Genomic DNA, 27,003 nt, shown 5'->3' on the forward strand with positions numbered 1-27,003 from the left:
TGGACAACAGTGGCTTAAAGGATCCGTGTTGGGATGAGGACCAGGGCAACATTTATGAGTAACTGGCTTGCCGAATGTCCACATCAAAACTCATCTCTCTTGAGACTCTTGGACTTCTTCTTTTTTTTTAAAGATTTTATTTATTTATTTATTCATGAGAGACACAGAGAGACAGGCAGAGACACAGGCAGAGGGAGAAGCAGGCTCCATGCAGGTAGCCAAACGTGGGACTCGACCCTATGACTCCGGGATCACACCCTGAGCCAAAGGCAGCTGCTCAACCTCTGAGCCACCCAGGCGCCCCCCCAACTTATCTTTGATTTTACAGAATCTGAGGTTTATCAAAACTCTGCTACCCAAGAGTGTGCGCAATTTTTCAAGCTGTTAGAATATTTTTGATCACTGTTTATACCAGTGGATGTAAATGCATTCAGAGGGATTCTATGAAGGAGGCTGTCTTTGCTTTTCTTGATTGAGTTTCTAGATTCTATCATTAGCCTGAACATCTCTGCAATTATCCATATCTGGTCATTAACATGTTATTCTACACTCCTCCTCTTCCTCCTCCTGGTCCTCCTCCTCCTCCTCCCTCCTCCCCTACCCCCACATCCTCTGAATTGCAAGCTGGGAGACTGAGATTTTTAAAGTGATCATTATTTTAGTAGCAGCTGGTTCTTAACCGCCCTGGGTTTGTGACAGAGGTGACAGGATCTGTTTCTGTGGCTGTATTGTCCTAATTATATTCCTAATGGATCACAAGTTTGGGGACAAAGCGATGTCACATATTGCAGTGTCTGCAGGGCAGCATTTTCTGGTATGCTGGGAGCATCTAAATGTAACATGTGTAGCCAATGCATTTACTGTCATTAGTTAACCAAGCAGCGCGTGTGCCTCTTTCAGCTCCCTGACCCACATTTCATCCACGCTCTGCTGTTTTTCTCCTGCAGGGTTATTTCCTGAGTAAAGCCCAGGGCTTATGAGTCCCCCAGCCGAGAGCTCTGTTCTGACCTCCCTAAACAGGCAGTTTCACCTGCTGGGCTAGTGTTTTTCTGCTTCCTAGTCAATCTGTTAAGATTTTAGCAGGAGATTCTTGGATACCTTTTCCACAAAACATATGGGAGATTGTAATTACTTTGGCCTGGTACAATTTTAGAATTGAGAGAGCAGGGGAAGAGGTGCAAATCTTCTGTTCATAAATAACCAAATCTGTGGGCACTTTAAAAGGCATTCTGTGCAGCCGGAGAATTTATGTGCCACATTTCACCCTTGGCACACTTTCCAAATGAATTGTTCAAAGAGAAGTTATATTAGGACAAATAGAAATGAAGACTAAGACCAGATGTGGATTTTTAGTTAATATTTATGCAACACCCAAAGGGAAGATGGTATTGCACAATAAACTAAAAATGTCTTAGGCAAATAAGGAAATCTTTACCCCGAGGACCTGGCACTGCAAAGGTATGAATTATACAACAAAGGCCTGGGAATGCAGAACAAATGCAGGGTAGGTCGGGGCGACTATAAAAAAGAATTCATTGAGGAAGTGGTGAGGTAGCAGATGTGTGGAACCTACTTTGGGAAAATAAGGGCTTAGCACTTTCTTGGCCAGTCTTGTGTCTAAGGTAGAAAAGTCAAGCCAGCCAGCCTAATTTCCTTCATCTGTGGAGAGTAACAGTAGCTTTAACTAGAATATATATGTGTGTGTGTGTGTATATATATATATATATATATATATATATATATATATATATATATTCAGAACGGAGGTAGCAATATCACAATGGGTAAGTACAGCTTAATAAACCAAAGAGCGATGTCCCCAGATTTGAAATGATCTCCAAGGATAGTGATGACACCTCTTAACCGATTCCCCTCTCCTCCTAGGCCGGTGTCCAAGGAAGGTAGAGAACGCAGACATTGGTTGCTTCTCAGTCCTTGGAGAGTAGCCTGAAAGCAACCAAGATTTAATGCATTGGAAGACTATTGAGACCCACATTGAATTAAAATGAGAAAATCTGTTAAAAGCTGGGTTTTCAGCCTCCCGTTTGATCAGGGAGAGCAAACTGTGCATTTCTCCCCATCTCCCAGGCTCCCAATCCCCAGGAGCTGGAGGTAGGGAGAAAAGGAGGAGGTTGGAGGAGGGGTGTAGAAAATATTTATTTAAAACTATGGGAGACAGCTCTGGAAAGGCTTACGAGCTTTTAGCACGGTGAGCTTTTACTACTTTCATGCCTCTGAGTCCTCTTAATTATTGAAGAGAGCTGTCTGTGTGTGACTTACCACAGGTTTTCCTGCAGAGCTGATGTATTCTTCAGAATTTTTAACCTACTTCCTCCCCCTCTCTTTGTTAATTCTTCACTGTTTAACACGGATATGATGCAAATGTGTGGATTTTCAGTTGCTAGATGGTTTCTGCTAAGTATGGTTATTTGTTCTTCTATTGCCAACATTTTGCCTTGTTTTCAGTTTTTTCTACCCATCCAGATGTTATAGGCTCTGGCTATTCTGTGGAAAACCAAGTTGATAAGGTTCCTTCTTGCCCTCTTGGGGTCACCATTCTAGTGGGGGTTCCAGACACAATGCACGCTCTGAAGAGAGGCAGGGGACAAAGATTGATGAGAGTGAGGCAACTTCCCAGTGTGGGCTGGGAAAGTCTCTCAGGTGAGAACATTTGAACTAAGATCGGGATGCTGAGAAGGAGCTGGAGAAGGTCTGCGAAGGCATCCCACGGGGAAAGAGGAGAAAGTGGAAAGTACCAGAGGAGGAGGAGGAGGTCTGTGTTGCTGGCACAAAGTCAGGGAAGGCCAAAAGAGGGCCTGGCTGGCCGTGGTAAGGATCAGCACTTTAATTGATGGGTTTCAGGAAGTCATTGAACATTTTAAAATAGAGAGATTGTAGGTTTTCAAAAGAATCTTGTATTACCTGAAGTTACGACTGTGGGGAGTGGGGAATTGCACGGGGAGAAATAAGACCACTTTGAAAGGTACTGCATTAGTCATGCAGGAAGTGACAGTAGTTGGACTAGCGTTGGACTAGCGTGGACGTCATGGTCTACATTTTGTAATTTTGTAGGGATGCATCTAGGTTTTAGTTAATAACTAAAAGGAAAGGAGAAAGTTGGAGGCAATAAGAATAACTATAATAATTAACATTTCTATTGCACTTAGGACTCTCCTAGGTGTTTCACGGGTTCATTACTTTCATCTTCATAATAATGGTATCCATAGAGAGGTGTTCTCTTCCTCACTGCTTTATAAAGGTGAGCAAAAAGGGGGCACACATTGGTTAAGTGACTAGCCAGAGGTTTCTCAGATAATAAAAGCACAGTAGAAACTCCCAGCTCCTGGGTGCTCTTCCTGCAGTGTATTAGGATCCTATTTGCAGTGGAGGAATATACAGCTACAGACGCACTTGATGGGCCAACTAAGTGGCTTTTTCAAACTTTTCAATGGTGAGCAGAGCTTATGGAGCTTAAAAAAAAAAAAAAGGTAAAGGATCAGTTTCTGCCTGTAAAGATGCAACTCTCATGCATGCTTCCGTATGTGTGTCTCAGGGAACAAAAACGGGTCCGTCATTTCTATTAAGAGCGTGGCATAATAGATATAATAAATATTCATCATGTCATCTGTGTCTACACAGATTTTTATTTTTATTTTGTGAAATGAGGAAAAGACGGAGCTGTGTTTCGCGGACACCCAAACCACAGTATTTACTTTCCAGGCGGCTGCCAGACATCCCGGGGATTCGATTTCGTGGGGGGGGGGTCTCGCTTGGAGGCCGGGTTGGGGGAGCGGGCTGGGGAGCCCCGCGGTCCGCGCTCCCCGCGCCGCGCGCGCCGGGCAGCAGGGGGCGCTGCAGCAGAGCCCACCGGGTCCGCGCCGGGAGGGGGCGTGGCAGGCGGCCCCGGTCCTCCGCGGTCTCGCAACTTCGGTCCCCGGGACTGTCTCCACCGGCCATTCTCCTCCACCGTGAAGTATCAGGTTGGACGCCCTCCACCAGCCAGCCCTGCATCCGGGCGGAAAGGCAAGGGCATGAGCCTCCCGCCTCCCTCGCCCCGGAGGCAGCGCCGCCCCGGCCGCAGGCGCGTCCCTAACTGAGCCTCTAGCACCGCCGGAGCCGCGTCCCTAACTGAGCCTCCAGCACCGCCGGAGCCGCGTCCCTAACTGAGCCTCCAGCACCGCCGGAGCCGCGTCCCTAACTGAGCCTCCAGCACCGCCGGAGCCCCCCCCCCCCCCAGCGGCGGCGTGTCCGTGCTGCTTCTCCTCTTTCGGGGTCCTTTCTTCTTGACCCGACTGCGGGAACATCTTCCTCCCCAGACGGCTTCCCGTTGACACCTGGGGCGACGGCGCTCAGAGCCGAAACCTGCCGCTCCTGAGGAGCCCCCCGGCTCGCCCCCCTGCCCCCAGCCCCTCCCTGCCCCCCTGCCCCCCCGATCCGACCCCCGCGCTTCGGCTCCCGCGCCGTGAGCGTGCACACGAGGCCGCCCGAAGCTGTGGCCAGCGAGGCTGCAGCCCTCGCGGAGCCGCTCGTCCTCCCCGGGCCCCAGGGCCCCCCCAGCCCAGCGGACACACGCCGCGCGGCCGCGTCCCCCCCGGGCTCGGTCGTCCTCCGGCCGCGCCTCCCAGGGCGCACGCCAGCACCCCGTTGGGCCGGCCGCCGGCAGCCGCCCTGGGGTCACCCCGGGGCGTTCCCGAGTGAAATCCAGAAGGTGAAAGAAGCCCGAAGGGGGCGCGCGGTGGGCAGCAGGGGCCTCGGGCCTCGGGAGCCGGGAGGAGGCTGCACTGCAGCGGGGGGGCGGAGCCAGAGGGGCGGGGCGGGGCGAGACCCGGCTGGGAGGCGAGGGGCGGGGCTTATCTGGGTGAGGGGCGTGTCCAGGGGCGTGTCCAGGCCGGGATGGAGGGCGAGGGGCGGGGCGACGCCGGGATGGAGGGCGGGCGGGGCTGGGTGGGGGGCGTGGCCAGGCCTGGATGGAGGGCGTGGCGATGGGCGTGGCGAGGGCGGGGCGGGGCCGGGATGGAGGGCCGGCCACGCAGGCGCGGGGGGCCGCGCCGAGAACCCCACGCGGGAGCTTCGGGAGTCTCCAGCCGCCGCTCCTCACTCGGCCCGAGAAGGGGCCGGCGCGGGGAGGGCGCTGGTAGACAGTGGATGAGCGGCCGCCGCGGTGGCGGCCGGAGTGAGGCCGAGCGGCCCCGGAGCCGTGCGCCCGGGAGGCGGCGAGGGGAGGCGGTCCGCCTGGCCCCCGCCCCCCGCCCCCCTTCCTCTGCCTTCCTCCCGCCGGTCCCGGAGCCCCGCGGGGTCCGGCGCCTCTGCCCGCAGCCCGCGTCCTCGCCCCGCCTCCTCGCCCCGGTCCTCACCTAGGGCGCCCCGAAGTGCCATGGGGTAGGGCGGGGGCGGCGAGCCGCGGGAGGAGCAGCCCTGCGCATCCGCCGGGGGGCGCGGAGCCCGAAGCCGCCGGCCGCTCGCGGGCGCCGGGCATGGGGAGCGCGGTGTGAGCCCGCACCCGGAGGACGCGGGGGCTGCGGAGGAGGGCGCGGCGGCGCGGGGACCCGCGGGGGGGACGGGAGCTCGGGAAAAGTGGAGCCGGGAGGAGCGGGCGGCGCGGAGGGTGGGGATTGATGCTCCCGGGCTTTGCGGCCGCTGCTGCCCTCGCGCTGGGGGCCGCGCCGGGGGGCAGGCGGTGGAGAGATGCTCGCAGAGTTGGTGAGCAGCGCTCTGGGGCTCGCCTTGTACCTCAACACCTTGAGCGCCGACTTCTGCTACGATGACAGGTAAGGGGGCGGCGGGGGCGCGGGGACTGCGCGGTGGCCCGGGGGCTCCCCGAGGTCCCCCCGAGGTCCCCCCGAGGTCCCCCCCGGAGCGAAGCCGGGGCGCGGGCGCGCTGGGCGGGCGGGCGGAGTTGGGGCGCCCAGTTTGCAGCAGGTCCTTTCTCTCGCTTCTCGGCTGGTGGCGGACGAACGCTTTTAAGTTTCTTAGGGGAAAATCGCGGCAATTCGGGCAGCTGTTTCAAGAACGTATTAGATGGGGGATGAAAAAAGAAAAGAAAAGAAAAAAAAAAGAAAAGAAAAGAAAAGAAAAAAAGCCTTAGGTATTTCTTGGTGCGCCCTGAGCGGTTTTACGTCTGGGCTGGAAGGAAGCCGCTCCCCGCCTCTGAGCAGATCTTCCCCCGGAGCGTTTCCTTTTTATTGACCGGGACCCTTGGACTTCCCGAGGGAAAAACACACCTTTGACAGTTAGCAGGGGAGGGGGAGGGGGAAGGGGGAGGGGAGGAGAGGACCCTGCTTCGACTTTCCTGCTGGACCTGGAGGATGCTTTCCTTTTGGCCAAGGTAATGCAAGCTGCTGCTCCTGGGCTCCCCGCCCCCCCCCCTCCACTTCCCTCCCCATCTTCGGAGCAGCACTTTTTATATAAAAGTCTGGGCTTATCATTTCTGTTTGGGGAGGTTCCCGTTAGACGTTAGCGATGCTTTTGTGCTAATTGGGGAAGAAGACGCCCCTAGAGACCGAAGTTGTCTTCTGCATTTGGGCTAGTTTGGGTGGCTAATGAGACCTGAACTGTGTTGTCAGAGAAACTGCATCGATTTCTGGAAAATGTCACAGTTGTGCTCGTGTCTCTACCTTTTTTTTTTTTTTTTAAATGTTGTTAGTGTTTAGAAACTGATGAAAAGCTCCAATAAGCCATTAGGGAAAATTCCAATTTGTGCCTTTCCGGTGACTTAATCTGATTACAATTAAAACAGATGCATAATTAAAATATATTAGGGAGAACAGCACGCCTGGCTAAACTTATTAACCGTCCTGGGGTGTTTCATGCTCCATTGAAATGAAACCATCCAAAAAGTGAGCACAGATTTACTTTGACAGCTTTTCAGCAGCCTCTCTGGGCTATGGAAAGGGGAATGGATCCCCAGGGTCAGGGCAAGGCAGGGAATGGAGTGGACTAAAGTGGGTGATGGTGAGGGGAGGTGAAGGCAAGATCTTCTCTGGGTGGTGATTAGCCATCTTCTGTGTTCTCTGGTGTGCCCACTCCCCTGGATGTATGCTTCAAATCCCTGACTCTGGGTTTACACCCACATGTCTCTTAGGAAATCCCCCAATAATAGGTGCAGTGGAAAAAAAGCAAACTCTTCTTAGTGCATCTTAGGCCGTGTCCATCAGACCGGCTGATAAGGAAGCCACTGTTAAGACCTGAACTTTTCCTCAACTTTTCCAGTGTGCAGGTTTTAGCAGTCACGCTGCACACTCTGAGAAAGAAACGGTCTTGGCGTAAGAGTGGGGTGAGCTGCGTCTGTTCTTTCCAGTTTTGTGTTACTGTGCACCTGCTGTCTCTAGGGGATGGGAAGAGAAAGCTCTTCTTTCCAAAGATGGGTGACTTTTCACGAAAATGAGCTCACGGATGAATCTGGGCGGTCCTTGAGCTGTTGGGGACAGTTTGGAAGGTAATCATTTCAACTAAGAATAAAGAGCATGGGGAGAAAAGTAAGTGACTGTGGTACAGTAAGTACGGTAGGACTCTGTGATCAATTAAGCATTCCCAGTGTATGCTGTCCTTTATCTGCCGTCCAGTTCTTTAAAAAGTACTTATCAGAAGAAAGTGTCCTGTAAAGATGCAGGCTTGAACTAGACCAAATTTTCATGTACATTCTTCTGTAGCTGTAATGCTTAGGTCTTCTTTAATCATCAGTAAGTAGTGTTAGGACTGTAACTTGGGGAGAAGTTGGGGTGAATGAGATGATGAATTAGTTGCACTTTGATGGTGGGCAGTTGTAAGTGCTTTATGCGTTATAGGTTGGGTGCAGTGTCAGGATCCCTGACTTCTATTTAGCTACGTAGATGAACGTAATGTGATGAGTTGTCCATGTCATCTAACTGACAGCTTGCTCGATATGTGATCTATAGACGTGACGTTATCATTAGGATGTTGAGAGCCTATACGTATGAAGTCCACTCTGCTACACTTTGGAAGTGTATTTTGTGTAGCAGTCTATTTTCTTAGTGGCGGCGCTGCATATGCAAACCTGCGTGCTTAAGAGTATGAAGTCTTAATAGAATCAGACTTGGTTTTCGTGTATCCTAGAAATCCTGAAATACATAGTAATAGGACCGTCGAAGTTGCTGGATGTCTGCATAGCACGCACAGGTGATTCAGTGCCAGGGTGCTCTGTAAATTGTGACTTTTCGGATATACTTTTTTATCTGCCTCCTCCAACTCACTGCTTCGTGGAGCAGGGAGAGAGCTGGGAAGTCGAGTGGAAACTGGAGGATGATGATAATAATGTGTTTACTTCCACTGCTCCATTTCAGACTACAAAGACTCAGGTCTAAAACCTTGTGTAAATTGCATCTGTGGATTCCACTGCCCCCAGCCCACCCCACCCCACCCCACCCTCAGAACTTTATGCAGCAGAGTTCTAGAAGGAGAGAGGCCAGTGCTGGGAGCAGCTCCCAAGGAGGGAGATGGCTCTTACGCTTGACTTGCTTAACTAAATCAAGACTCTGCATTTTAGCTGAAGAATCTGGCATTTGCTGTGGGAGGGCTTTATATTGCTTCAGCTTAAACATTATTGCTGTGGTACTTCTCAAAGTTATCATTTCTTTTAAATATAGTGATCGAGTTTACTTTGTAAACTATATGTATAATTTTTTTCACTGTTTGATGTAGCTTGGTTGAGATTAAGTGGTAATCTGAAACTTTTTCATAGCAAAATCGATTTCCCTATGGTAAAACTTAATATTTTACAAGTGTTTTTATGCTCAACTTAAGAATATGGCTAGGATGTGATGAAACAAACAGAAGAAGAGAATTCATCTATCTGATGGAAAAGCATATACAGTTTCAACTTCACCCTCACCCCCCACCCCCTTGCCTTTAGTCTAGTCATGATCCTGTTGAATCTTAAATTGTGGTTAGAGTACAATTGGAATGATAAATATATGGTCTTTGCCAAATTTTAAGTCATGATGAATGTGACTTCTTGAAGGACCCTCTTATTTTCTGGAGAAATCTGGTGTTTAGGTCACTGGAAAAAAAATTGCTGATCCCATGTTCTCTGCTCTCTTACATATTTGTTGAGGATAACATTGCATCATTGTCGCTGTATCCTCTCTAAAAATACTACTCTAAGTTTTCCATAGGGATAACACTCAAAGAGGAGTGAGTTTGCTTCAAAGCAGTAGAAAGACGCCATCTCTGTTGTTTTGTAGACTGATTTCATTTTGCACACGTCACCTAATTGATGGCAAGCCCTTTATGATGTATAACAATAAGATAATACACCTAAAACATATTTTTATTCTTGTCTGAATAAAATCATGCATTACTTAAAAAAAGAGTTTTTTGGAAGTGGCAAATGGGTTTGTGGCTGCTTTGAAAATTGTTTTCCTTATTGCCCATTTTGCATTCGTCGAACCCAACTTTGATCATTAACATGACTGTTGTACAACAATTGTGTAAACTTTGTGGGGGAACAACTCCACAGATGAAATTTCTATTTTTGAATCAAAACTACTCCAAACTCTTAATAGCCACATTCCTAATTTATTCATTTGAATATAAATATAAATCTGTTTTTATAGAAACATGAGTTAATCTAAAGTCAGTCAACTATTCCTTCTACATGGCCTTTTAAAGTTATTGTCTGCTTGCGTTATGAACTAGTATGATAAGAATCCGTTATAAAATGATCACTCTGTTAACTTCCCTCTAAAAAATTCTCTCCAATAGACTCTCTCTTCAATAGACCCATAACATATGGGATTGTTATCTTAAAATTTTAGTATGTTCAACCATTGAAGTCCTGCTTGGTATTTAGTAAAATCATGTTTCGAACGAATTACTGTAAAATCAAAGCATATAAGGAAGAAGTTTGCTTTGTATCAAATGTTGTCTCCTCACCTCTTTATTGGAAGAAGTGAGTGTGTATAGGGTGCTGTTTTACTCTGATTTCATTATGATACAATGAAAAAATTGCAAGTGGATAAGATCTATAGTTTATGAAGTATTTTAAGATGATATTTTACTTTCTAACTAAATATAGTCAAATCTGTCAAATCTGTGCAGAACAGGTTCCTTTTGCTGTTTGAACAAGTACGTCTCTTAATAGAAAATTAAAATTAGGTGAAGCCAGTATGGACTACTTTGGCTTACTTTCAGTGAGCCTGTCACATGGGGTTTATCCTCGCAAATGACCCAAATATGAGCACTGAGTGGACATGTATAAATGCCATAGGGAAAATTACAGCTTGCCAGCCATCTGTCTCTTAGTTGTCTTCGTGTGTGTGTGTGTGTATAGATATAGATCTATATATATCTATATAAACACATACATACATATATACATATATATGCACACACATATATGCATGTGACACACATCTATCACAAATATACACATATATGTATACACGCATATACACATACATAGTATACACACATATGTAATGCATATATTGTTTTCATATATATTATTTATAATATATACATAATATACATTATAATATACAATACATTATAATATATATCATATATGTATGGTTTGGGGGGTTGTATTACTAGTTTACATTGTCTTGTCATCTGCATTTGGTTTTTTAGTGCTAATGGGCCCCATGGGATCTCTGAATTCCCTGATGCTATAATTCTGAAATAGCTAGAACCCTTTGGGTTCCAACATGAGCTGGGAGCACAGTCTGTCTTCTGAATCTCTCCGTTGCTGTTCTGCATGCTGAAGGCACCTATTTAAAATGCCCATGATGTTACAGCTGTTTATCATAGGCAAAGGGTACATTTCCTCTGGAACAGACGCCTTCATAATATTAGGAAAGGACAAAGTTTACCCTCATCGCTCTGAAAAATTTGTGACTGACAAACCTTGCAACACTGTTATTCTCACTTAACATGCTTTTAGCACAGTAACATTTACCTTTTAAATTTTTTGATTTCCTCTTGTAAGGTAAATATTACATCAGCTTTGGGTACGTACTTTAATGACTTCACAAAAGTGACATGTGTGGCAGCCTTGATGGAAAGGACAAATGGGTTGTTGAATATAAAGACCCTTCCTCTATGAATAGCTGTCCTTATTTAGAGCCTGCTTGGAAAACAAGGGGAGAGGCATATCACCAGGAACTGTGTGCTTTCTGTTTTTCATAGGATGAAAAAGGCATAATTTTTTTTTTTTAAGATTTTATTTATGCATGACACACAGAGAGAGAGAGGCAGAGACACAGGCAGAGGGAGAAGCAGGCTCCATGCAGGGAGCCCGACATGGGACTCAATCCCGCGTCTCCAGGATCACACCCCAGGCTGAAGGTGGCGCTAAACCGCTGGGCCACTGGGGCTGCCCTATTTTGAATAATTACAGCAGCACCATGTTAGATGGTTTCTTTGAAGATTGGATTTGTATGTACTTTTGAGGAATAAATGACTACATTCATTAATTCACTAAGTACGAATACTCCTAAGCTGCTCATACACATGGTGCATAATGCAGACAGCAGCTGTTGGCTCTTGTCAACAAAGCATCCCTACCTGCCTGTCCTTTTCCTACCTGTACTGTAGCTGGTACAGTAAAGTATTTGAATCTGGGAGTCTGATGTTAGACTTATAAAAATGCTGATAGATTGTCCTTTAGCAGAATTTCACTTGCATTTAGTTATGTTTATTTTGATTGATGCTTATATTTTAAAACTTTTATTGGGACTCTGTTGGCTTCTTTCCCAGAACAGCAGTGCTGAGGATCCGCGTGGATGGTTTGAACTGGCCTTGTTATTGGTCTGGTGCTTGCTGGCCCTGTATTCTTAACACATAGAAGCTTTGGGACACTTCTTCCAGATTGTGTCCTTCCTGTTTGTCTGGATTGGTTGTTTTCGTTGGAGGAAAACAGTGGTTGAACTCTGAGTTAACTAGATTTGCCTCGACTGGTCATAGGGATTGAAGACTTTTGCCTCAGAGAGATTTTTGGCCGTGTTTTCTAGGCAGATAATTCCATCGAGATGCAGCACTATCAAATTTCTATTGATCTCTTTTCCTCTTCCGACAGTTTAACTTTTCAATCATATTTGTCAGTTCCTCTGGATACTCAAGGTTTCCTAGAATCAAAGGCATAAATGTTCATTTATTTTAGAAACTTTTTGGGACTACCGTTTCGGGTTCAACTATGACCTTTTTCTCTTACAGGTAAATAGGAAAGAATTGAGTAAACTTATCTACTCAGGAAAATTTTGAAGAAGGCAGGAACACTGAGATGATCTGTTTTCAAGATACTACATGAAAAGTTGCTCTTGTATTTTTAGAGTATTTACTTTAGGGGCATTTCATGAGATCCAGTTAACTTGAACAACTAGAAGGGATTTGTTTTAAAGATGGGATGGGCAGAGAGATCTTTATTTGCTCAGGTCTAAAAAATTAATATGGAAAAGAGATGGGAATTGAAAATTCTAACTTCACGTTCAGATTCCATTTTATTGTGGAGTTAAATGAAATCATACGTACATTTACTTATCCCAAAGGTATACACGGGCCACATTGCTTGAGGACAGTGCTACAGTACCTGTTTTAAGAGTACCTTAGTATTCGCAAAGGGATGCTATTTAGCTTCTGATATTTTATTTATTTATTTTATTTATTTTTATTTTTTTAGCTTCTGATAATTTGATGTAAGCTTTTGTTTCTCATTTTGTTTGCTGGGGCATTTTGTGATATCAGAGTGAGGCGGGGTATGAAGCATGGCACAGTATGTAGTTATAGTCAAGGAGATTGACCAAATTACATGATTTGTCAAATGAAACCTTTATCTGTGCCCTTGCAAAGCAGCTCTGTGTTAGGTGTTGTGGCCAAATGAGTTGTTTCTGTCAGATTGCTTTGTCTTTGATGATTACCCTTCATTTCTGTGGCATTTATTACAATCAATGTGTCATGATTCCACAGAAACATCATGGTAAGAAAACCCAGCAAGTTCCCTGCAGGCTAATGATTATGATTTCATTAGGAAACAGTGTCTAAAAAATTAGTGCCATGGGGTAAAGGAATTTACTGACATTTGAAACTGAAAAATTCACAAGTTTTGATAAGGAAAGTGTTTTTTCCCTAATTGTGGTTCCAGATTATTGATTTCTTTAGAAAGTTTTGACTGTACTCTCCTAGAAATTCTTGCTTGGCATCATTTAGGAGTATTTTAACTTCAAAGGATGTGTTATTTGCTGAAGAGTGGCCACTGGGGCGCAATATGGCTCTTGACATTTTGAACAGTGTTAAATGATGGTACTAAAGTATTTCAAACAGCCGTGTTTCAGCATTGTTTAAAAATCCAGTGGGAAGAATGGCAATCCGTATAACCCTGCATTCTTGGAATTCTTTGGGTATTAATTTTAAATGCAGTTCACAAGTTTACTTTTTATAAAATAAGGTTTTTTTTTTAATGAGTAAGTTTAGTAAAATTTTTTACAGCTGTGTCTTATGAAATTTTGTTTTCTTTTTTGAATTGCTTATAAGTATTCTATTAGGAGACTGAAAGGATGTAGACCATAGCCTTGTTGTTCGTTTTTGCTTTCATCTCTTAGTTGGGTTAGATGTCTGTGTTTAGGACACTATTATAAAGCATAGTATTATTGAATTTCTATTATAAATCCTAGCTTAAAAAACTAGTCTTTGAGAGAAGCAGATCAGTGGAAACACTATGGAAAAAGTAAACATCTTCTTTCTGTTAATTTCTTTTTTTTTTTTTAATTTTTATTTATTTATGATAGAGAGAGAGAGACAGAGGCAGAGACACAGGCAGAGGGAGAAGCAGGCTCCATGCACTGGGAGCCTGACGTGGGATTCGATCCTGGGTCTCCAGGATCGCGCCCTGGGCCAAAGGCAGACGCTAAACCGCTGTGCCACCCAGGGATCCCTTCTTTCTGTTAATTTCTGATTTGTTCCACCAGGAAGGCCGGCGGCCTACCCTGTTAGTGGCACCTCTTGGATTAATACTGAAAGTCGGTAGTTTGATTCTTTATAATGTCAGTGCCTGTTGAAATGATATCCTTGCAAATTGTGTCTTCAACGGGAGGGGACTTAGGTGGTGGCTGTAGAGATCACCTTGATAGGCTTGACCACTTTTTTTCAGTTTGGGGGAAACACCTGTCATGACAAAGCCATTTGGGAGAAGTGGTTCTTGAGGTAGGGCTGGCAGCTGAAACGTTCATCTGGGGACCTTTTTCATTGTTTTATGAACTGTTTTTGGCTACCTCTGCCTTCCTATCTTCAGGTTTTTAAAGGTATTGTAAATGCTGAGTCTGCTGCCTTGGATTGTGAAAGATGTCTTAAGGTAAGAATACTTGGGTCCAAATATTTTGTCAAGTGTACTTCTTATAGAACTGGATGCTCCCCTCCTCCTCCAAATAATTAACTGTAGGACTGCTCTCTCAAAGCAGTTGAAAAGATCTCATTTTGACAAAGCAGGCTTCTAATGACAAATTTTCCAACTACAAATTTGCAGGAGGAAAGTTCTCAGATGATGAAGAAGTTTAATCAGGCAAAAAGACATTTTTATTTGCAGAAATAGGCCCTTTAGAGAGAAGCAATTATTTATAGCTGATGTGAAAAACTGGTATACCTGGAATTCATTTGGTAAACCTCATTTAAAATGGGAAGGTTAGTCTATCGATAAAAAAAAAAAAGGTACTGAATTGTGTCACTGAATTTATAATAAAGAAATAAGGTTTTCTACTTTAACCCACTCCAGCAGTGTTCTGTACTGATTTGAGCAAAGCCAATGTGAACTTGAGATTTGAAGGAAATCTGTGAAGACACCAGTGTGTAGCCTGAAATTACCAACTATACTTTGCCACAAATATCTAGCCTTTGGTTTAAAATATCCCATTAGAAGTGATCTCTAGGTTTACTTCTTCCTTCTCTCTCTCTATATATATATATTTAAGAGTCTTTGTATTTTTTCTTTCAAAGATAGGGGTGTTGTTGGCATTTTCTTCCTTTGAATGGAAAATGAAATTTCACGGTTTTAAACCTCTTGCGTGTCATCAACATAAAAAGTGTAAACCATTTCTATGAGGGAGTATTGAGTAACTACTTTTGCATTTGTGCCTGACAAGATTGAGGATGCCTGTGACAGGCAAGGGGGTGTTAGACCTCACACTCATAACTTGCTCCCTGCCTTCATCCTTTGATATGGATGATTGCCTTATTTGTTGGTTTATTTATTTGAGATTGATTGATTGATTTTTAAAGATTTTATTTATTCATGAGAGACACACAGAGAGGCAGAGACATAGGCAGAGGGAGAAGCAGGCTCCCCGAGGGTGGATCCCTGGACCCAGGGACCTCACCTTGAGCTGAAGGCAGATGCCTCAGCCCCTGAGCCACCCAGGTGGGACCTCACCCTTGGATGATTGCCTTTTAGAAACTCTTGTAAAATGCAGTTTCAATCTCTAGTTTCTTTGAGTCGGATGGATCAATCTATGATTCTCCTAAAGCAACCGTTTTGTGCTGGGCCTCTCGTTGGATTTCTTTCCATCCAGATATATATATATATATATATATATATATATATATATATATATATATATATATATATATATATTTTCATTCCCAGGTCTGTGGTTCCCAATATTCCCGCTACCAGCAAGTCACCTAGAGTGTGAAAATGTAGATTCTGAGACAAATCAAGAAACACACTCTTAACTCTAGAGAACAAGTTGATGGTTACCAGAGGGGAGGTGAGTGGGTGGGGATGGGCGAAATAGGGGATGGGGATTGAGGAGTGCACTTGTCATGATGAGCACCAGGTGATGTCTGGACGTGTGGAATCACTAAATTATACACCTGAAACTAATAGAACACTGTATTGTAACTATCTGGAATTAAAATAAAACCTTTAAGAAAAGAAAGGAAAGATATATAAATAAACAAATGCAGGTTCTGCCTAGAGGGCTTCAGAGAGCATTTCTATCTTTCGCAGGTGCAACAGATGATGCTGGTTCACGGACCACACCTTGAGTAATAAGGCTCGATTTCATTTAAATATATTACATCAGCTCGGTCTGTTTCACAGACATTTGGAAAGATTGCTTAAATTCCTGGATTGAATGAGATTGGGGATAAGGTGGCTGTTCTGTGTGTGTGAGCTTAGCCATTTTATTTAATCTTTATGTTTTGTTTTCACATTTGTTCAGTCACGACATCTTTAAATTGATCTGATGGATTTGAGGTATTGTGTAGATTTTGAAAAGGTAGAGAGCCTGTTGAAATTCTAGGAGATGGTCCCTATTGAAATATCTGTCACCATCTTGTATTACAATATCCTCCTCTTTGCAGCATTACGGTGGAGGCAGATGTTGGGTTCTGATTTTGATAAATAAACTGATCAGTGCAGTTGCCTTAGGCTTTGGACTTGAAAAGTACTGATGCCTACACTGAGTTTCTGTAGTCAGTGCCTTTACTGGTTTGTACTTCTGTCGAACAACCCCTTGTAAGGAAACTTGGCTTATATTGCATGAAGACTTCACAGACTTTAGGCAGGCAGCAAGAAGTAGGTGTTGAGGCAGCTGAGAGTAGGACAGGTGATGATTTATTAATGATATTCAGGCACTGGGTGAGGCTGTCACGTGAAAGCATCTACATAGGATTGGAAATGCTTGGGTCCATGTCATTTTTTTTTTTTTTTTTTACCTGATACCTTATGCCTCAGCCTTTGGGTACTTTGGGGACTTTCTGGATACTTGACTGCCCTATATATCTGAAGTTGTAACTTCCTACTAATAGACATCTTTAATAAAGAACTCATTCTAAAATAGGCAAAGGATTATTCCTTTCTTTTTAAAAGAATATTGTACTGTGCACTAGAGACAGTGTCGTGAATCGACATCGGGCCAGGATAGGAGACTGGAATTTCAGTCTGGTAATCACACTGTACTGAGCTCCTCCACTCTCTAAAACTGTCTTCTAATGGATCAGGAAGTGGAAATAAGAACCGGTGACCGCAGAGTGAGGATGAAATGAAACAGTACAACCAAGGTAGTTGTATAGTTGTACCCTTGACAGAGTGTGTTGGGCCAGAAGGTGAAGACTGTGATCGCTGCCCATCAGCATCTGAGAACCGAGCTGGGTCCCATCCATGATGTCGCTAACGTGTGCACTGGGTCCGGGTTTGAGCTCCTGCTGGCCCAGCTTCTGCTGCCACCTCTGCGCCCCATCTCTGCTTCTCATCTCTGTCCACCCTTTCGGTTAGCAGTGGCTGGTCTCACCGCAGAAGCACTCTTTGCTCTCCTGTATTTCTTTTCGGTTGCTTTTCCCATGTTGCTGGGCTCCGTGCATGAAGGCTTATTTTGAATAGACATCCTGGCCAATCTGAGCACTTCTTTCCTTCTGCAGAGTAAAAGGACCAATTACAGTGCATCGGGTGTAAATAATCCTTGGTGCTTTGGTTATGCTTGGCAGGATGCATTATTACCGGGTACACATGGTCTCCGTCCTCAATGACAGCCCGTTTTCTTTTGGGAATATGTTGAGATCCAGAGCAGTCCTGGTGGCCCGGTGATTAACAAAGCTGTATGTCAGATAAGCCAGTTTTCCTGCGTTGAAGTGTTTGTGTTAATCAGCGATATATTGAGACTTTGCAGTAAGTGTGCTGGGTAACAGCATCTAATGTCTAAACCCAGTGATATGTTTCTGTAACTAATTAGAAACAATTTCATTCTTTTGGATCTTTCCAAATAACAGGGTGGCAAAGGTGAAAATATTGCAAGCATTTTGGCATCAGATAATTTGATTCCAGAACTAATTGTTAATTGTACAATTTAGATTGTTACCTAACCTCTGTTAACCCCCGTCCCCTGTTTTACAGAATGAGGGTAATAATACCTACTTGATAGAGTTGTTGCAAGAATTTCATGAAGTTTTATGAAGTGCCTGGCACAGTGTCTGGTGTGGCTAGGGTACTTCATAAATATTTCTTTTTTTTTTCATAAATATTTCTTGTAATCAAGAACTTATTTATTAACTCTATTGCTTAGAGTTGAAAATTACTGTATAATAACAATAGCAAATATTGTAGAGCATTAGAGAACTTCTCTTAAGAGTGAATATTGAATATTTAAACTTATTTTAGCAACCTTTCACTTAGCATTTCAGATAGATGTAGAGTAACTAAAAGGGTTCAGTGAACTATATTAAGTTTAACCATGAATTTTAGAATTTAATTTTCATCTCCAGTGCTAAGTTTGGAAAAATGGCGTTGAAACTTAAACCATTATATGTATGCACATGCATACGTGCATGCCCACAGGGAAGTTTTGCCAGTGAAATGTCTGTAGGATAGATGCAATTAAAAGTGCGTAGGAAAAACAGAACTATGATGTCTTCCATCTTTTTAGTCATAATTGATATTCCTCTCTAGGTCTGATGATGCTGTGCATGGGGGCATATGCAACATTATGATTTCTTAGCGTCTTATAAGAACTGACCCACTCTGTGATGTGTATCTTAGTGAAAAACTTTAAACAATGAAAATAAGGAGTTGTTTTCAGTCATCTTGTGAATGATTATGTTGAATTGAGAGTTAGGCCAAATCCCAGAAATGCTTATATATCGTTTGTTTCATAGAGAACAAAATTGGAAATAAAAACCTCATTATTTTTTGAGACCTTTTCTGGGAAGCTTGGTATTCTTTCTCCCAGGAACACTGGACCTACTACTTGCATTAATTTACCAATAAGTAGCTCTGCATTTACTGATTTCGGGGGACGCCTGGGTGGCTCAGTGGTTGAGCGTCTGCCTTCGACTCAGGGACTCAGGGTGTGATTCCAGGGAGCCTGCTTCTCCTTCTGCCTGTGTTTCTGCCTCTCTCTGTGTGTCTCTCATGAATAAATGAATAAAAAAAATCTAAAAAAAAAAGTGTTGATCTCTCTCTTGATTAAAACAGATCTTTCATATGTTTGCTTAATATTTTTCTAGGGATTTCCTATAGAAAGAGAACATATAACCTTATAACATTAATGTATCTTGCTTTCCTTTTTTTTTTTCCTCAGGAAAAGGCCTCCCTTGCCCCCCAAACCACAGGTAAGCTAGGTGTATGGAAGGTTTAGCATACTGATAACACCAGCTTTCTCTTTTAATGCCAGGATATGGCTCTAATGATTCCCTGGGGGTCCCTTCCAGCTTAAAACACATCACAATTCTAAGGTTATGGATTTGTGTTCATTAGCCTAAGAGATATAGTTGAAATTGGCCATTTTGGGGGTAATTAATAATATGCTAAGTAAAACGTTGGCCCTGTTGTCACATATACAGTGGAAAATAGGACAATACAACAGACTGTATCAACCAGAGGTGGTTTTACCTCAGCCATAATCATCGTTTTGTTTCTTATGTGTTACCTTATTCTCAGTTGGAATGTTTACCCTGTTCCTATTGATGACTAAATTCTAACAGCAAGTGGCAAACTCCTAAAAAGGAGAACACTTTTGGTTCTTGTTGGATAGCAGCCTAGTTTTCTCTAGTGCACATCTGTTCCTTAGAACGTTTTTAGAATATTCAGGTGAAAATTCACTCAGTATTTTAATAAACCAGATTCTGTTACTGATGGGTTAAAAAGAATCAGTCATACCATTTTAATTTATTACAGGAAAATAACAAATGGTTTTTGCAGGATAGCCCTTAACTCTCTGGAAGTAATTTAAAATTAGAACAAGAAACCAATAATTCAAGACTTTATTAAACATGCCTCAGCTGCTGATTTTTAGGACTAAACAAAGGACTAGCCTTTGGATTTCTCCAGGGTGAGGGTTGGATGGGAAGGTGTGGGTATCTATTATGAAGGAGGGTAGTATAGGATCAGAGCATGAAGCCTGACGGTCCTGTAAATGAACTAGTGGGATTGATGGAAGTTGACTTGAAGAAGAGGGATTTGCCACTTTCTTGCATATGATAGAGTGCTTTCCTTTATGGGGTAGGGAAGGGATCATTATGGGGAAGTTGGGATGAACTTTTTGGGGGAAAACAGAGGCCCTGCAATGGAAGACGGGTAGCTTCGATTGGTATCTTTGTGCATTGGAACCAGAGCAGCACACGATCTTCTGCTTTTCGAGGTGGAATCAAGACAAGTTGTTAGGAATGGAAATCCTCCAAATTTAACTATTTGTGGAAACAACTGTATGGTGCTTTTTTTTTTTTTTATTCTGTGGTGATTTTGATCACATGCTGAATTTTTAGTATGTATTATAAAATAGCAGCTGTTTATATTTTTAAAAAGCTATCATTATAGTAAATAGCCCATCTTTGTGTACTTGGAAATTGAATTCTTAGAATTTATTATTTGAGTGAGAGAGTTGGGCTTTATGCTTCAAACCAAAGCCTGAAAGAATTGGTAAATTTAATGTTTAAATTGGACAGTTTATTCCTATACCACAAACCTTGTACATTTAAGGCAGGCCATGGATGATACTTAACAGTTAAAATTGTTTTTAATACTAAACATGATCTTGAGTTTAAATTTTCATTTCTATTTCTTTTTGTGTCATCGTTTATGAAAACTGGTTGGAAATGAAGTTCAAAGATGTCTTGTAAATCATAACATTTGACAAGAGACATTATTTACTCTAAACTTGAGTATGAACTTAAACACAAACCAGAGTTTAGCCCAAATGTTTTTTCTTCAAGCATCTTTGGAAGTCTATATAAAAATAGAGTAAATGCTTTGTATGCAGCTTACCTACTGCATTTGAAGGAAATCTTTTGTGTATGTCTGCAAGCTATTTGTGTGTTCAGAAAGAGTTTACACGAGCAGGCTGAAATTGGTAGAAATAGGCCAAAGTAACACTGCAGCTATAATTTTATTGAAAACCGGGGTAGTATTCTCTCTGAAAATCTTGAGTAAATGGGAGCTAATGAATGATTGCTTTTGTAAAATATTATTGGTTTTGGTTCACTTAAAATTAATTGTATTTGTTTTTGAAAATTCCTTATATCCTAAGGATTTTTTCCACCCCAGAAAATCACATCAGTTTCTAAGTCGTTGGCACTCTTTATAAACTAACTTCTGATATCAGAAAAAAGACGGAGGTGAGTGGAAATTAAGAAAGCAACACAACGATAAGGAGGTAATCGTCTTTATACCAGGTGAACCAAAAGGCAACGATATTTAATAATTCCATTGTAAATTGTTTTGTTGTACTTTTTGAGGACTTATCTCAGAGGCCAGAACTCTGGTTCTTGTTATGAGAAGTGATGGAAAGAGAGGAATAGTAAGGGTATGTTTACCATTTAAGTAGTCTGATTTCTGCAAATTATAGTGTAAAATTATGATAATTCTATTCAAAGTTGGGAAGAGAGATTTGAATGCAGTTTATTTTAAATTCAGGAAGTCAGCTCAAATAGAGATTGGCCTTTGATTTAAAAGTGTTAAGTCATTCTTATGTAGAAATGTGCTGTCTCCCAGGAAAGCAACAGTATGGGATGCTTTCCACTCCTGTCACCACTGTATTCCTTTAGCGAGTGTTTGTAAATGCTTAGCTGTGTCAGGAACCTGTTAAATCATGGGGGCACTGACCCAGGAGAAGATGTTGTCCATCATCTCACATTTCTTAGAGTCTGGTGGAGAGACCAAGTAAATAGACGGTGTCCTAAAACAGAGACATACTTACACTTCTAAGGGAGTACACAAGAGGGGTACTTGACCTGGGCTAGGAGGGAGGCACTTGTGAGAACTTACTGCTGAAGAAAAAGTCAAATTAGCTGGATAAAGATGAGAGGGGGGAGGACAATCTGGAAAAAAAAAATGTACAGGAAGAGAAAAAGGCATAGTGTCCAAAGAGCAGGGCATAAAGCCAGAGGAGAGGGTCGGGAGAGGGAGAAAGGAATGATGAATTGGTAAAGTAGGCAGGAGCTGGCTACCATGGTCCTTGTGATCCAGGATAACATTTCGAGAATTGTCTGAAGTACGTGAAATCCAAAGCAGAGAGACCCAGAAGAGTGTCTACTTCTAGGATCACATAGGCTCTCTAGGTTTATATAGGGGATACAAGGTTAAATTGGAGGATTTGCATTCCTAGTGATGATTAGTGTTAAAATGAGTTAAGGACAGAGGTGAAAAAAAGAAATTTGAGTGTATCAGGAATGGAAAGGTGAAGAAAGGTTGGTCTCACTTGGTGTGAGGAGCTCAGTGTGGAGGGAGGGTGAGAGGATTTCTGTCTCGTGCAAGTGGGAGGAAAAGGAAACCCCAGCAGATCCACTGGGGGTGAAGGGAGGTGGCAGGATGTGCCTTCTTTCTTCCGTGAGTAAGAGGAGACGTGAGACACCGGAAAATCTCTGCTCACAGGCTTCGGAGTTTGGCATGCCGGTACTGAGGCTCTGAGTTGCTGCTAACACGTTGTCGCTGGGCCTTTATTTTTGCTGGCATATTATGTATTTTGATAATAAGGACTCTTGGTTGTCAGTGTCAGCAGCCCAGTTCAGGGAGGGTAGATCCTTTTGCTTGTCCAAACTCAAGAGGCCTGTGGAGGTTATGAAGACTTCATTTTTTTCCTCTCTTGGTCTGGCCATCATGGTTACCGTGGCCAGTGGCAACCCAAACTCTCCTCCTTGGCTCTCCCAGGAGTGCTCCAGGGAGGACCTTAATCATCCTGACTTAGGTTATAAGCTCGTCCATAAAACACGTTTGCTAGCCATTGGGGTGCTTTTGCCAGGCCTAGGTGTGTGCCTGAACCCATGGCCTGGAATATGAGTAGAGTGAAGGCAGGCTTGCCTGTCTCACACTACATGTGATAGGTTCACCATAGGGAAAAGGGGGGCTCTGTTAGAAGGAAGGGCAAAGTATTCTGGGAACGGGGAGACCAGGGGACCCGAGATGTCCACTTCCATTCTATCCTTGAATATTTGAGCAGCGCTCTTTGGTGCCAACTGGATGATAAATAAAATCTCATAAGTCGTGTGGTCTTGCGCCGTTAGGAGGTGGTCACTCCCAGAAGGCAGAGCGTCCCTGTAGCTCTGTGCGTCTGTGGAGTTTGGGTTATCAGCTAAATCCGGAGTGGGCACTAAGGCCTTTGGGCTAAATCCACCTGCAGCCTGTTTTTTAAACAGCCACTCGTGTAGGTGTCACCTATGGTTTTCTCTTTACAGGTGGCAGTTGTCGCAGGGACCTCGGGGCTTGCAAAGCCTGAGATACTTCCTATCTGGCCCTCCTGCTGAAAAAGTTTACCACCCTCAATCCAAATACAAATGCATACGTTTAAAATTCTTCCAGCAATCTTCCTGACCCCCCCGAGGGCACCCCTGGGGCCTCTCAGGGGTTCCCTGACGTTAGTTGGGGAGCCAAGGCCTGACATACAATGGTTAGGAGCTCCTGCTCGAGGTCAGACTTAGGGATGTAATGTTGCCCTCAGATGACGCCAGAGTAAGCGCGCTCAGGTGATTTTTGTCGGACCAGCGCATGGACCCCACATCTCCGTGGCCTGTTAACAGGTTTTGCCTTAACTGGTGCCCTGGTCCTGGGCATGTTGGGGTGCAGTGGGTTTCTTGCAACGGTGGGTCTTTGTGTGCTGGTGCCGTGTGCCCCTGCCACTTCTGCGCCTGCCGCTTCCTCTCCGAGTGGAGGCCTCTGGGATGCTGCTGTAGCTGTTTGGAAACCTGGCGCCCCCTCCCTCACCCCCCACCCCCCAGCCTGTGTTTCCCAGCAGTTGTTGGCCAGCTGTCTGCTGCTTTGTTACATTGTTTCAGTCTCGGCTTCAATCTGCGCTCCAAGTGTTTTGCTTGACCTCCCCATGGGTATGGGCCTTGCTTCAGCTCAGCGCCAGCAGCTGTTTGGTATTCTTCTGGTTTCCATTCTCTCCCGGGCTCTGCCCACTGGCCTTGATTTTCTGTGATTGAGGTTTTGACACCTGCAAAGTGACTCTGCATCATCGCTTGGTTGTCGACAGCCTCGTCCTGATGCTTTTTTGTTCTTGGGGCTCCCCAGGAGGGCACCCTTGATAAAATGCGTTCGGTAATGCACTGCCAGGATAGGAGTTTTTTTCCCCCCGTATTGGCAAAGAAAAAGGCCGTATGTTTTTTTTGTTTTTGTTTTTAGTTTTGTTTTTGTTTTGCTTTGAACTGGATTCCCATATTTGAGCTCTAGGAGAGTCCCCATTTGTTGGATGGTTGCAGGTTGGATGGTCCCCTAGGTTGAAAAATTGGTGTCAGGACCAGGCTGGCCTACTGCAGGATTGTAGCTGGTTCTTAGGCTTTTCAGGAATGTTGTTAACTTACGGGGTTAAATGTGAGCTCTACAAAATAGTAGTCCCTGGCTTTTCGAAATTTGTAGCTCAGAGGTTGGCTTGCGGATTTGAAATAATATATAGATTCAGCCCTATTGAGTGGAAAAAGCTGCCTTTGGTATTATTTGCAATAGTGAATTTGAAAAATAACTAATTACATATGCATATGGCGTGAAACTCCTCAGACCCGATAAATAACTGAAATATATTTTAGCTAACCTCTACCTGTTCTACTTAAAAACAGTGCCAACAAACCATCTTATTTGATTTTTCAGTAAGAGCCTATTAAAAATTCTTAATGCATCAGCCAGGTAGTCAACATTTTCTAGAAAAGCAGATGTTTAAGTAGAAAGGTTTTGACCTGGAGGTAATGTAATGAATTAAAAAAAATCATCTAGAAGAGACACGTTAAGTCCAATATATATTATCAAATATATATTAACTTGTTTAAAGGGTATCATAACGTTCTGAGTTTGGGGAAAGTTCAATCCTAATGTTGAATTTTATGAGTAGGTATGTAATCTATATGCATTTATATGCAGTTCTCTACTTGCCATAAGCCAAAGAAGAAACAATCAATTTACAAATAACACAGAGGCAGTAAATTTGTTGGCGGCACTTCTGGGCCTGTTGTAATTCTGTAGTTCTTTCAATATGCAAGTGGTGAATTGTTGATGTTGCTGTGAGCCAAAGATACGGTGATATGTGAACGTGTCCAGGCAGCACTTACATTATGTAAGGCTTGGAGGTATTTTGATATCAGTGAAATACTTTATGGGTGTAATAGGAAAATGTGTACTGTTGAAATCATATCCATAAAATCAGTGTTTATATTGAAGTTTCCCTTCCAACTCACATTTCAGGTTTAAAGGTTTTGCTTGGTGCTATGTGATCAATTGAGACACAGTTCCTCTCTGGCAGGGGATCAAGTCTGAATCTGGACATCTTATTGGCTCCGCTCTAATCACATTGATCATTTTGAGCTATCATCTAGGGAAACGTGGCTTCCAACGTGGATGCCCTGTTTTCTCCCACAAAGTTTCAAAGTGTATTAGGATCTCCCTTTTCGTTGCCCCTCTTAGATCTGGCTGTCATAGTTTATCTCTTTCCCTTCGTCCAGGGCGATTGCTGTAAACAAGCTTAGGCTTGGGTTCTTGCTTCTGTGAGGTTGCTTCCTTCACTTGTAGGCAACTGAGCATTTCCATTTCAGGTCGCTTTCAGTTCACCTGCTGTGTACCTACATCTAGATCTGAATAAATTATGATCAACATGAACATGATAAATTGAATAATGAATTTAAAAAGAGAAACTTAGAAGATTTTAATTCTCCAGGGGAATAAGAAATTGAGGAGCTAGGCTACATGTTTCCTGTTGAGGACAAGGGAACCAAATAGGATGACACATTCACTAATGGGTGCTGGTGGGTATATTCTTTAGTTTTTCACACGGGCAGTAAGTATTAAAATGAACGGGCCAGTCAGTGACTCGTCTGAACCTAGGTTTGCTCATCTCTGAAGAGGATAGTAGTTCCTGATATCAGAGGATTGTCATGAGCCTGAAATCCAATTCAGCTTTACATGCATTGTTTGCATCTAATCTGTCAGGCGCTGTGTGAGTGGAATGGAATGCAAATGGTGAATCATATGTTCTCTGGTCTCAAGCATCTCAACAACCTGCTGGTCAGTCATCACATATCTTGGTTTCTGACACCGATGAACACTTTGCTGAGGTATGAGAATGTACAGTGGGGGCCTGTAAGAGGAATTCGATTACCTTGGAGAGACTGGAAAAGATTCATGGAGGAAATATCAGGTCATTAGAAGGGTGGAACATCAAAAACTGTGACTGCAGAGTTTTACATGTGTCCTGAGTCCTGAGTGTGGATAATGGTAGATGAAAAAAAAAAAAAAAGCAAGCTGCTCAAGATGGTGATCCTTGGTTTAGCAGATAATGAGGGCAGGAGGAGGTAGTGGGACTTCGTATGCTGAGGTTCAAAGATGGACTTATTAGAGAAGTTTCTAATGTGTTAGTTTGAAGATGGAAACAGGAACAGGGAGAGGGTGCTCTGGCTTGTAGCCTCAGGCCTTCCTAGGCCATGGGTTCATTTGAGAATAAAGCAAGCTCTGATTTTGAGAGTTGGGTGGAGAAGCGGTATCCTACTGACAGCAAAGAAGTTTTAGAAAGAGTGCAGCCATATGAAAATTCAAATAGTATCATGAAAAACTGGACAAAAATAATTAGGAATGAAATAGATTGTTGTATCTTTTTCATGATTATGTGTAAAGTACAGTAAGTTCTTTTTTTTTTGTTAATCCTCTCAACCCAGTAAAGCCCTTCTTATGAATAATAAAATGAGCTCCATGAGGTTAAATAACTTGCCTTAGAGTCATTGAGCCATTAAATGATGAATCAGATTTAAAGCCACACATGCCTGTTTCTGAAGTTAAGGTTCCTGACTCCAGTCTATTAAAAGCATTGAAATAGATGAGCACTCAGGAGATCTGAGTTTGAATCCTGTTTTTTTCCCCCATGAACTGTGTGAGCTTGCACATTTACTTCAACAAGGGCTTGCTTTGTATTTACCCCTCTTGTTGCAGCATTGAGAGGAAGCTGAGTGAATTTTGCTTTTTTTTTTTTTTTTTTTTGAATTTTACTTTTAACACAGCTTTCTTTGGCCTCTGGATCCCTTTGGCTCTCTGGTGAAACCTATGGATTTCTTCCCCCAGAATTGTCTCAAATGCATAAAACAAAACACACAGAAGCC

The 27,003-nt window shown here is 43.5% G+C and overlaps 1 protein-coding gene across 2 annotated transcripts in view; it reads left to right on the forward strand.

Moving 5' to 3' along the window:
- The first annotated feature begins 5,564 nt into the window (after positions 1–5,564).
- TMTC2 (transmembrane O-mannosyltransferase targeting cadherins 2) overlaps positions 5,565–27,003 on the forward strand; it is a 391,175-nt gene continuing 369,736 nt past the window's right edge. For both annotated transcript variants that reach the window (XM_055341449.1, XM_055341450.1), the window contains exon 1: positions 5,565–5,768. In XM_055341449.1, the coding sequence (XP_055197424.1) occupies positions 5,686–5,768 (83 nt within the window). In that variant the 5' untranslated portion in view covers positions 5,565–5,685. The remainder of the gene's footprint in view (positions 5,769–27,003) is intronic.

The sequence above is a fragment of the Nyctereutes procyonoides genome, unplaced genomic scaffold, assembly GCF_905146905.1.
Source record: "Nyctereutes procyonoides isolate TBG_1078 unplaced genomic scaffold, NYPRO_anot_genome, whole genome shotgun sequence".
Lineage (NCBI taxonomy): Eukaryota > Metazoa > Chordata > Mammalia > Carnivora > Canidae > Nyctereutes > Nyctereutes procyonoides.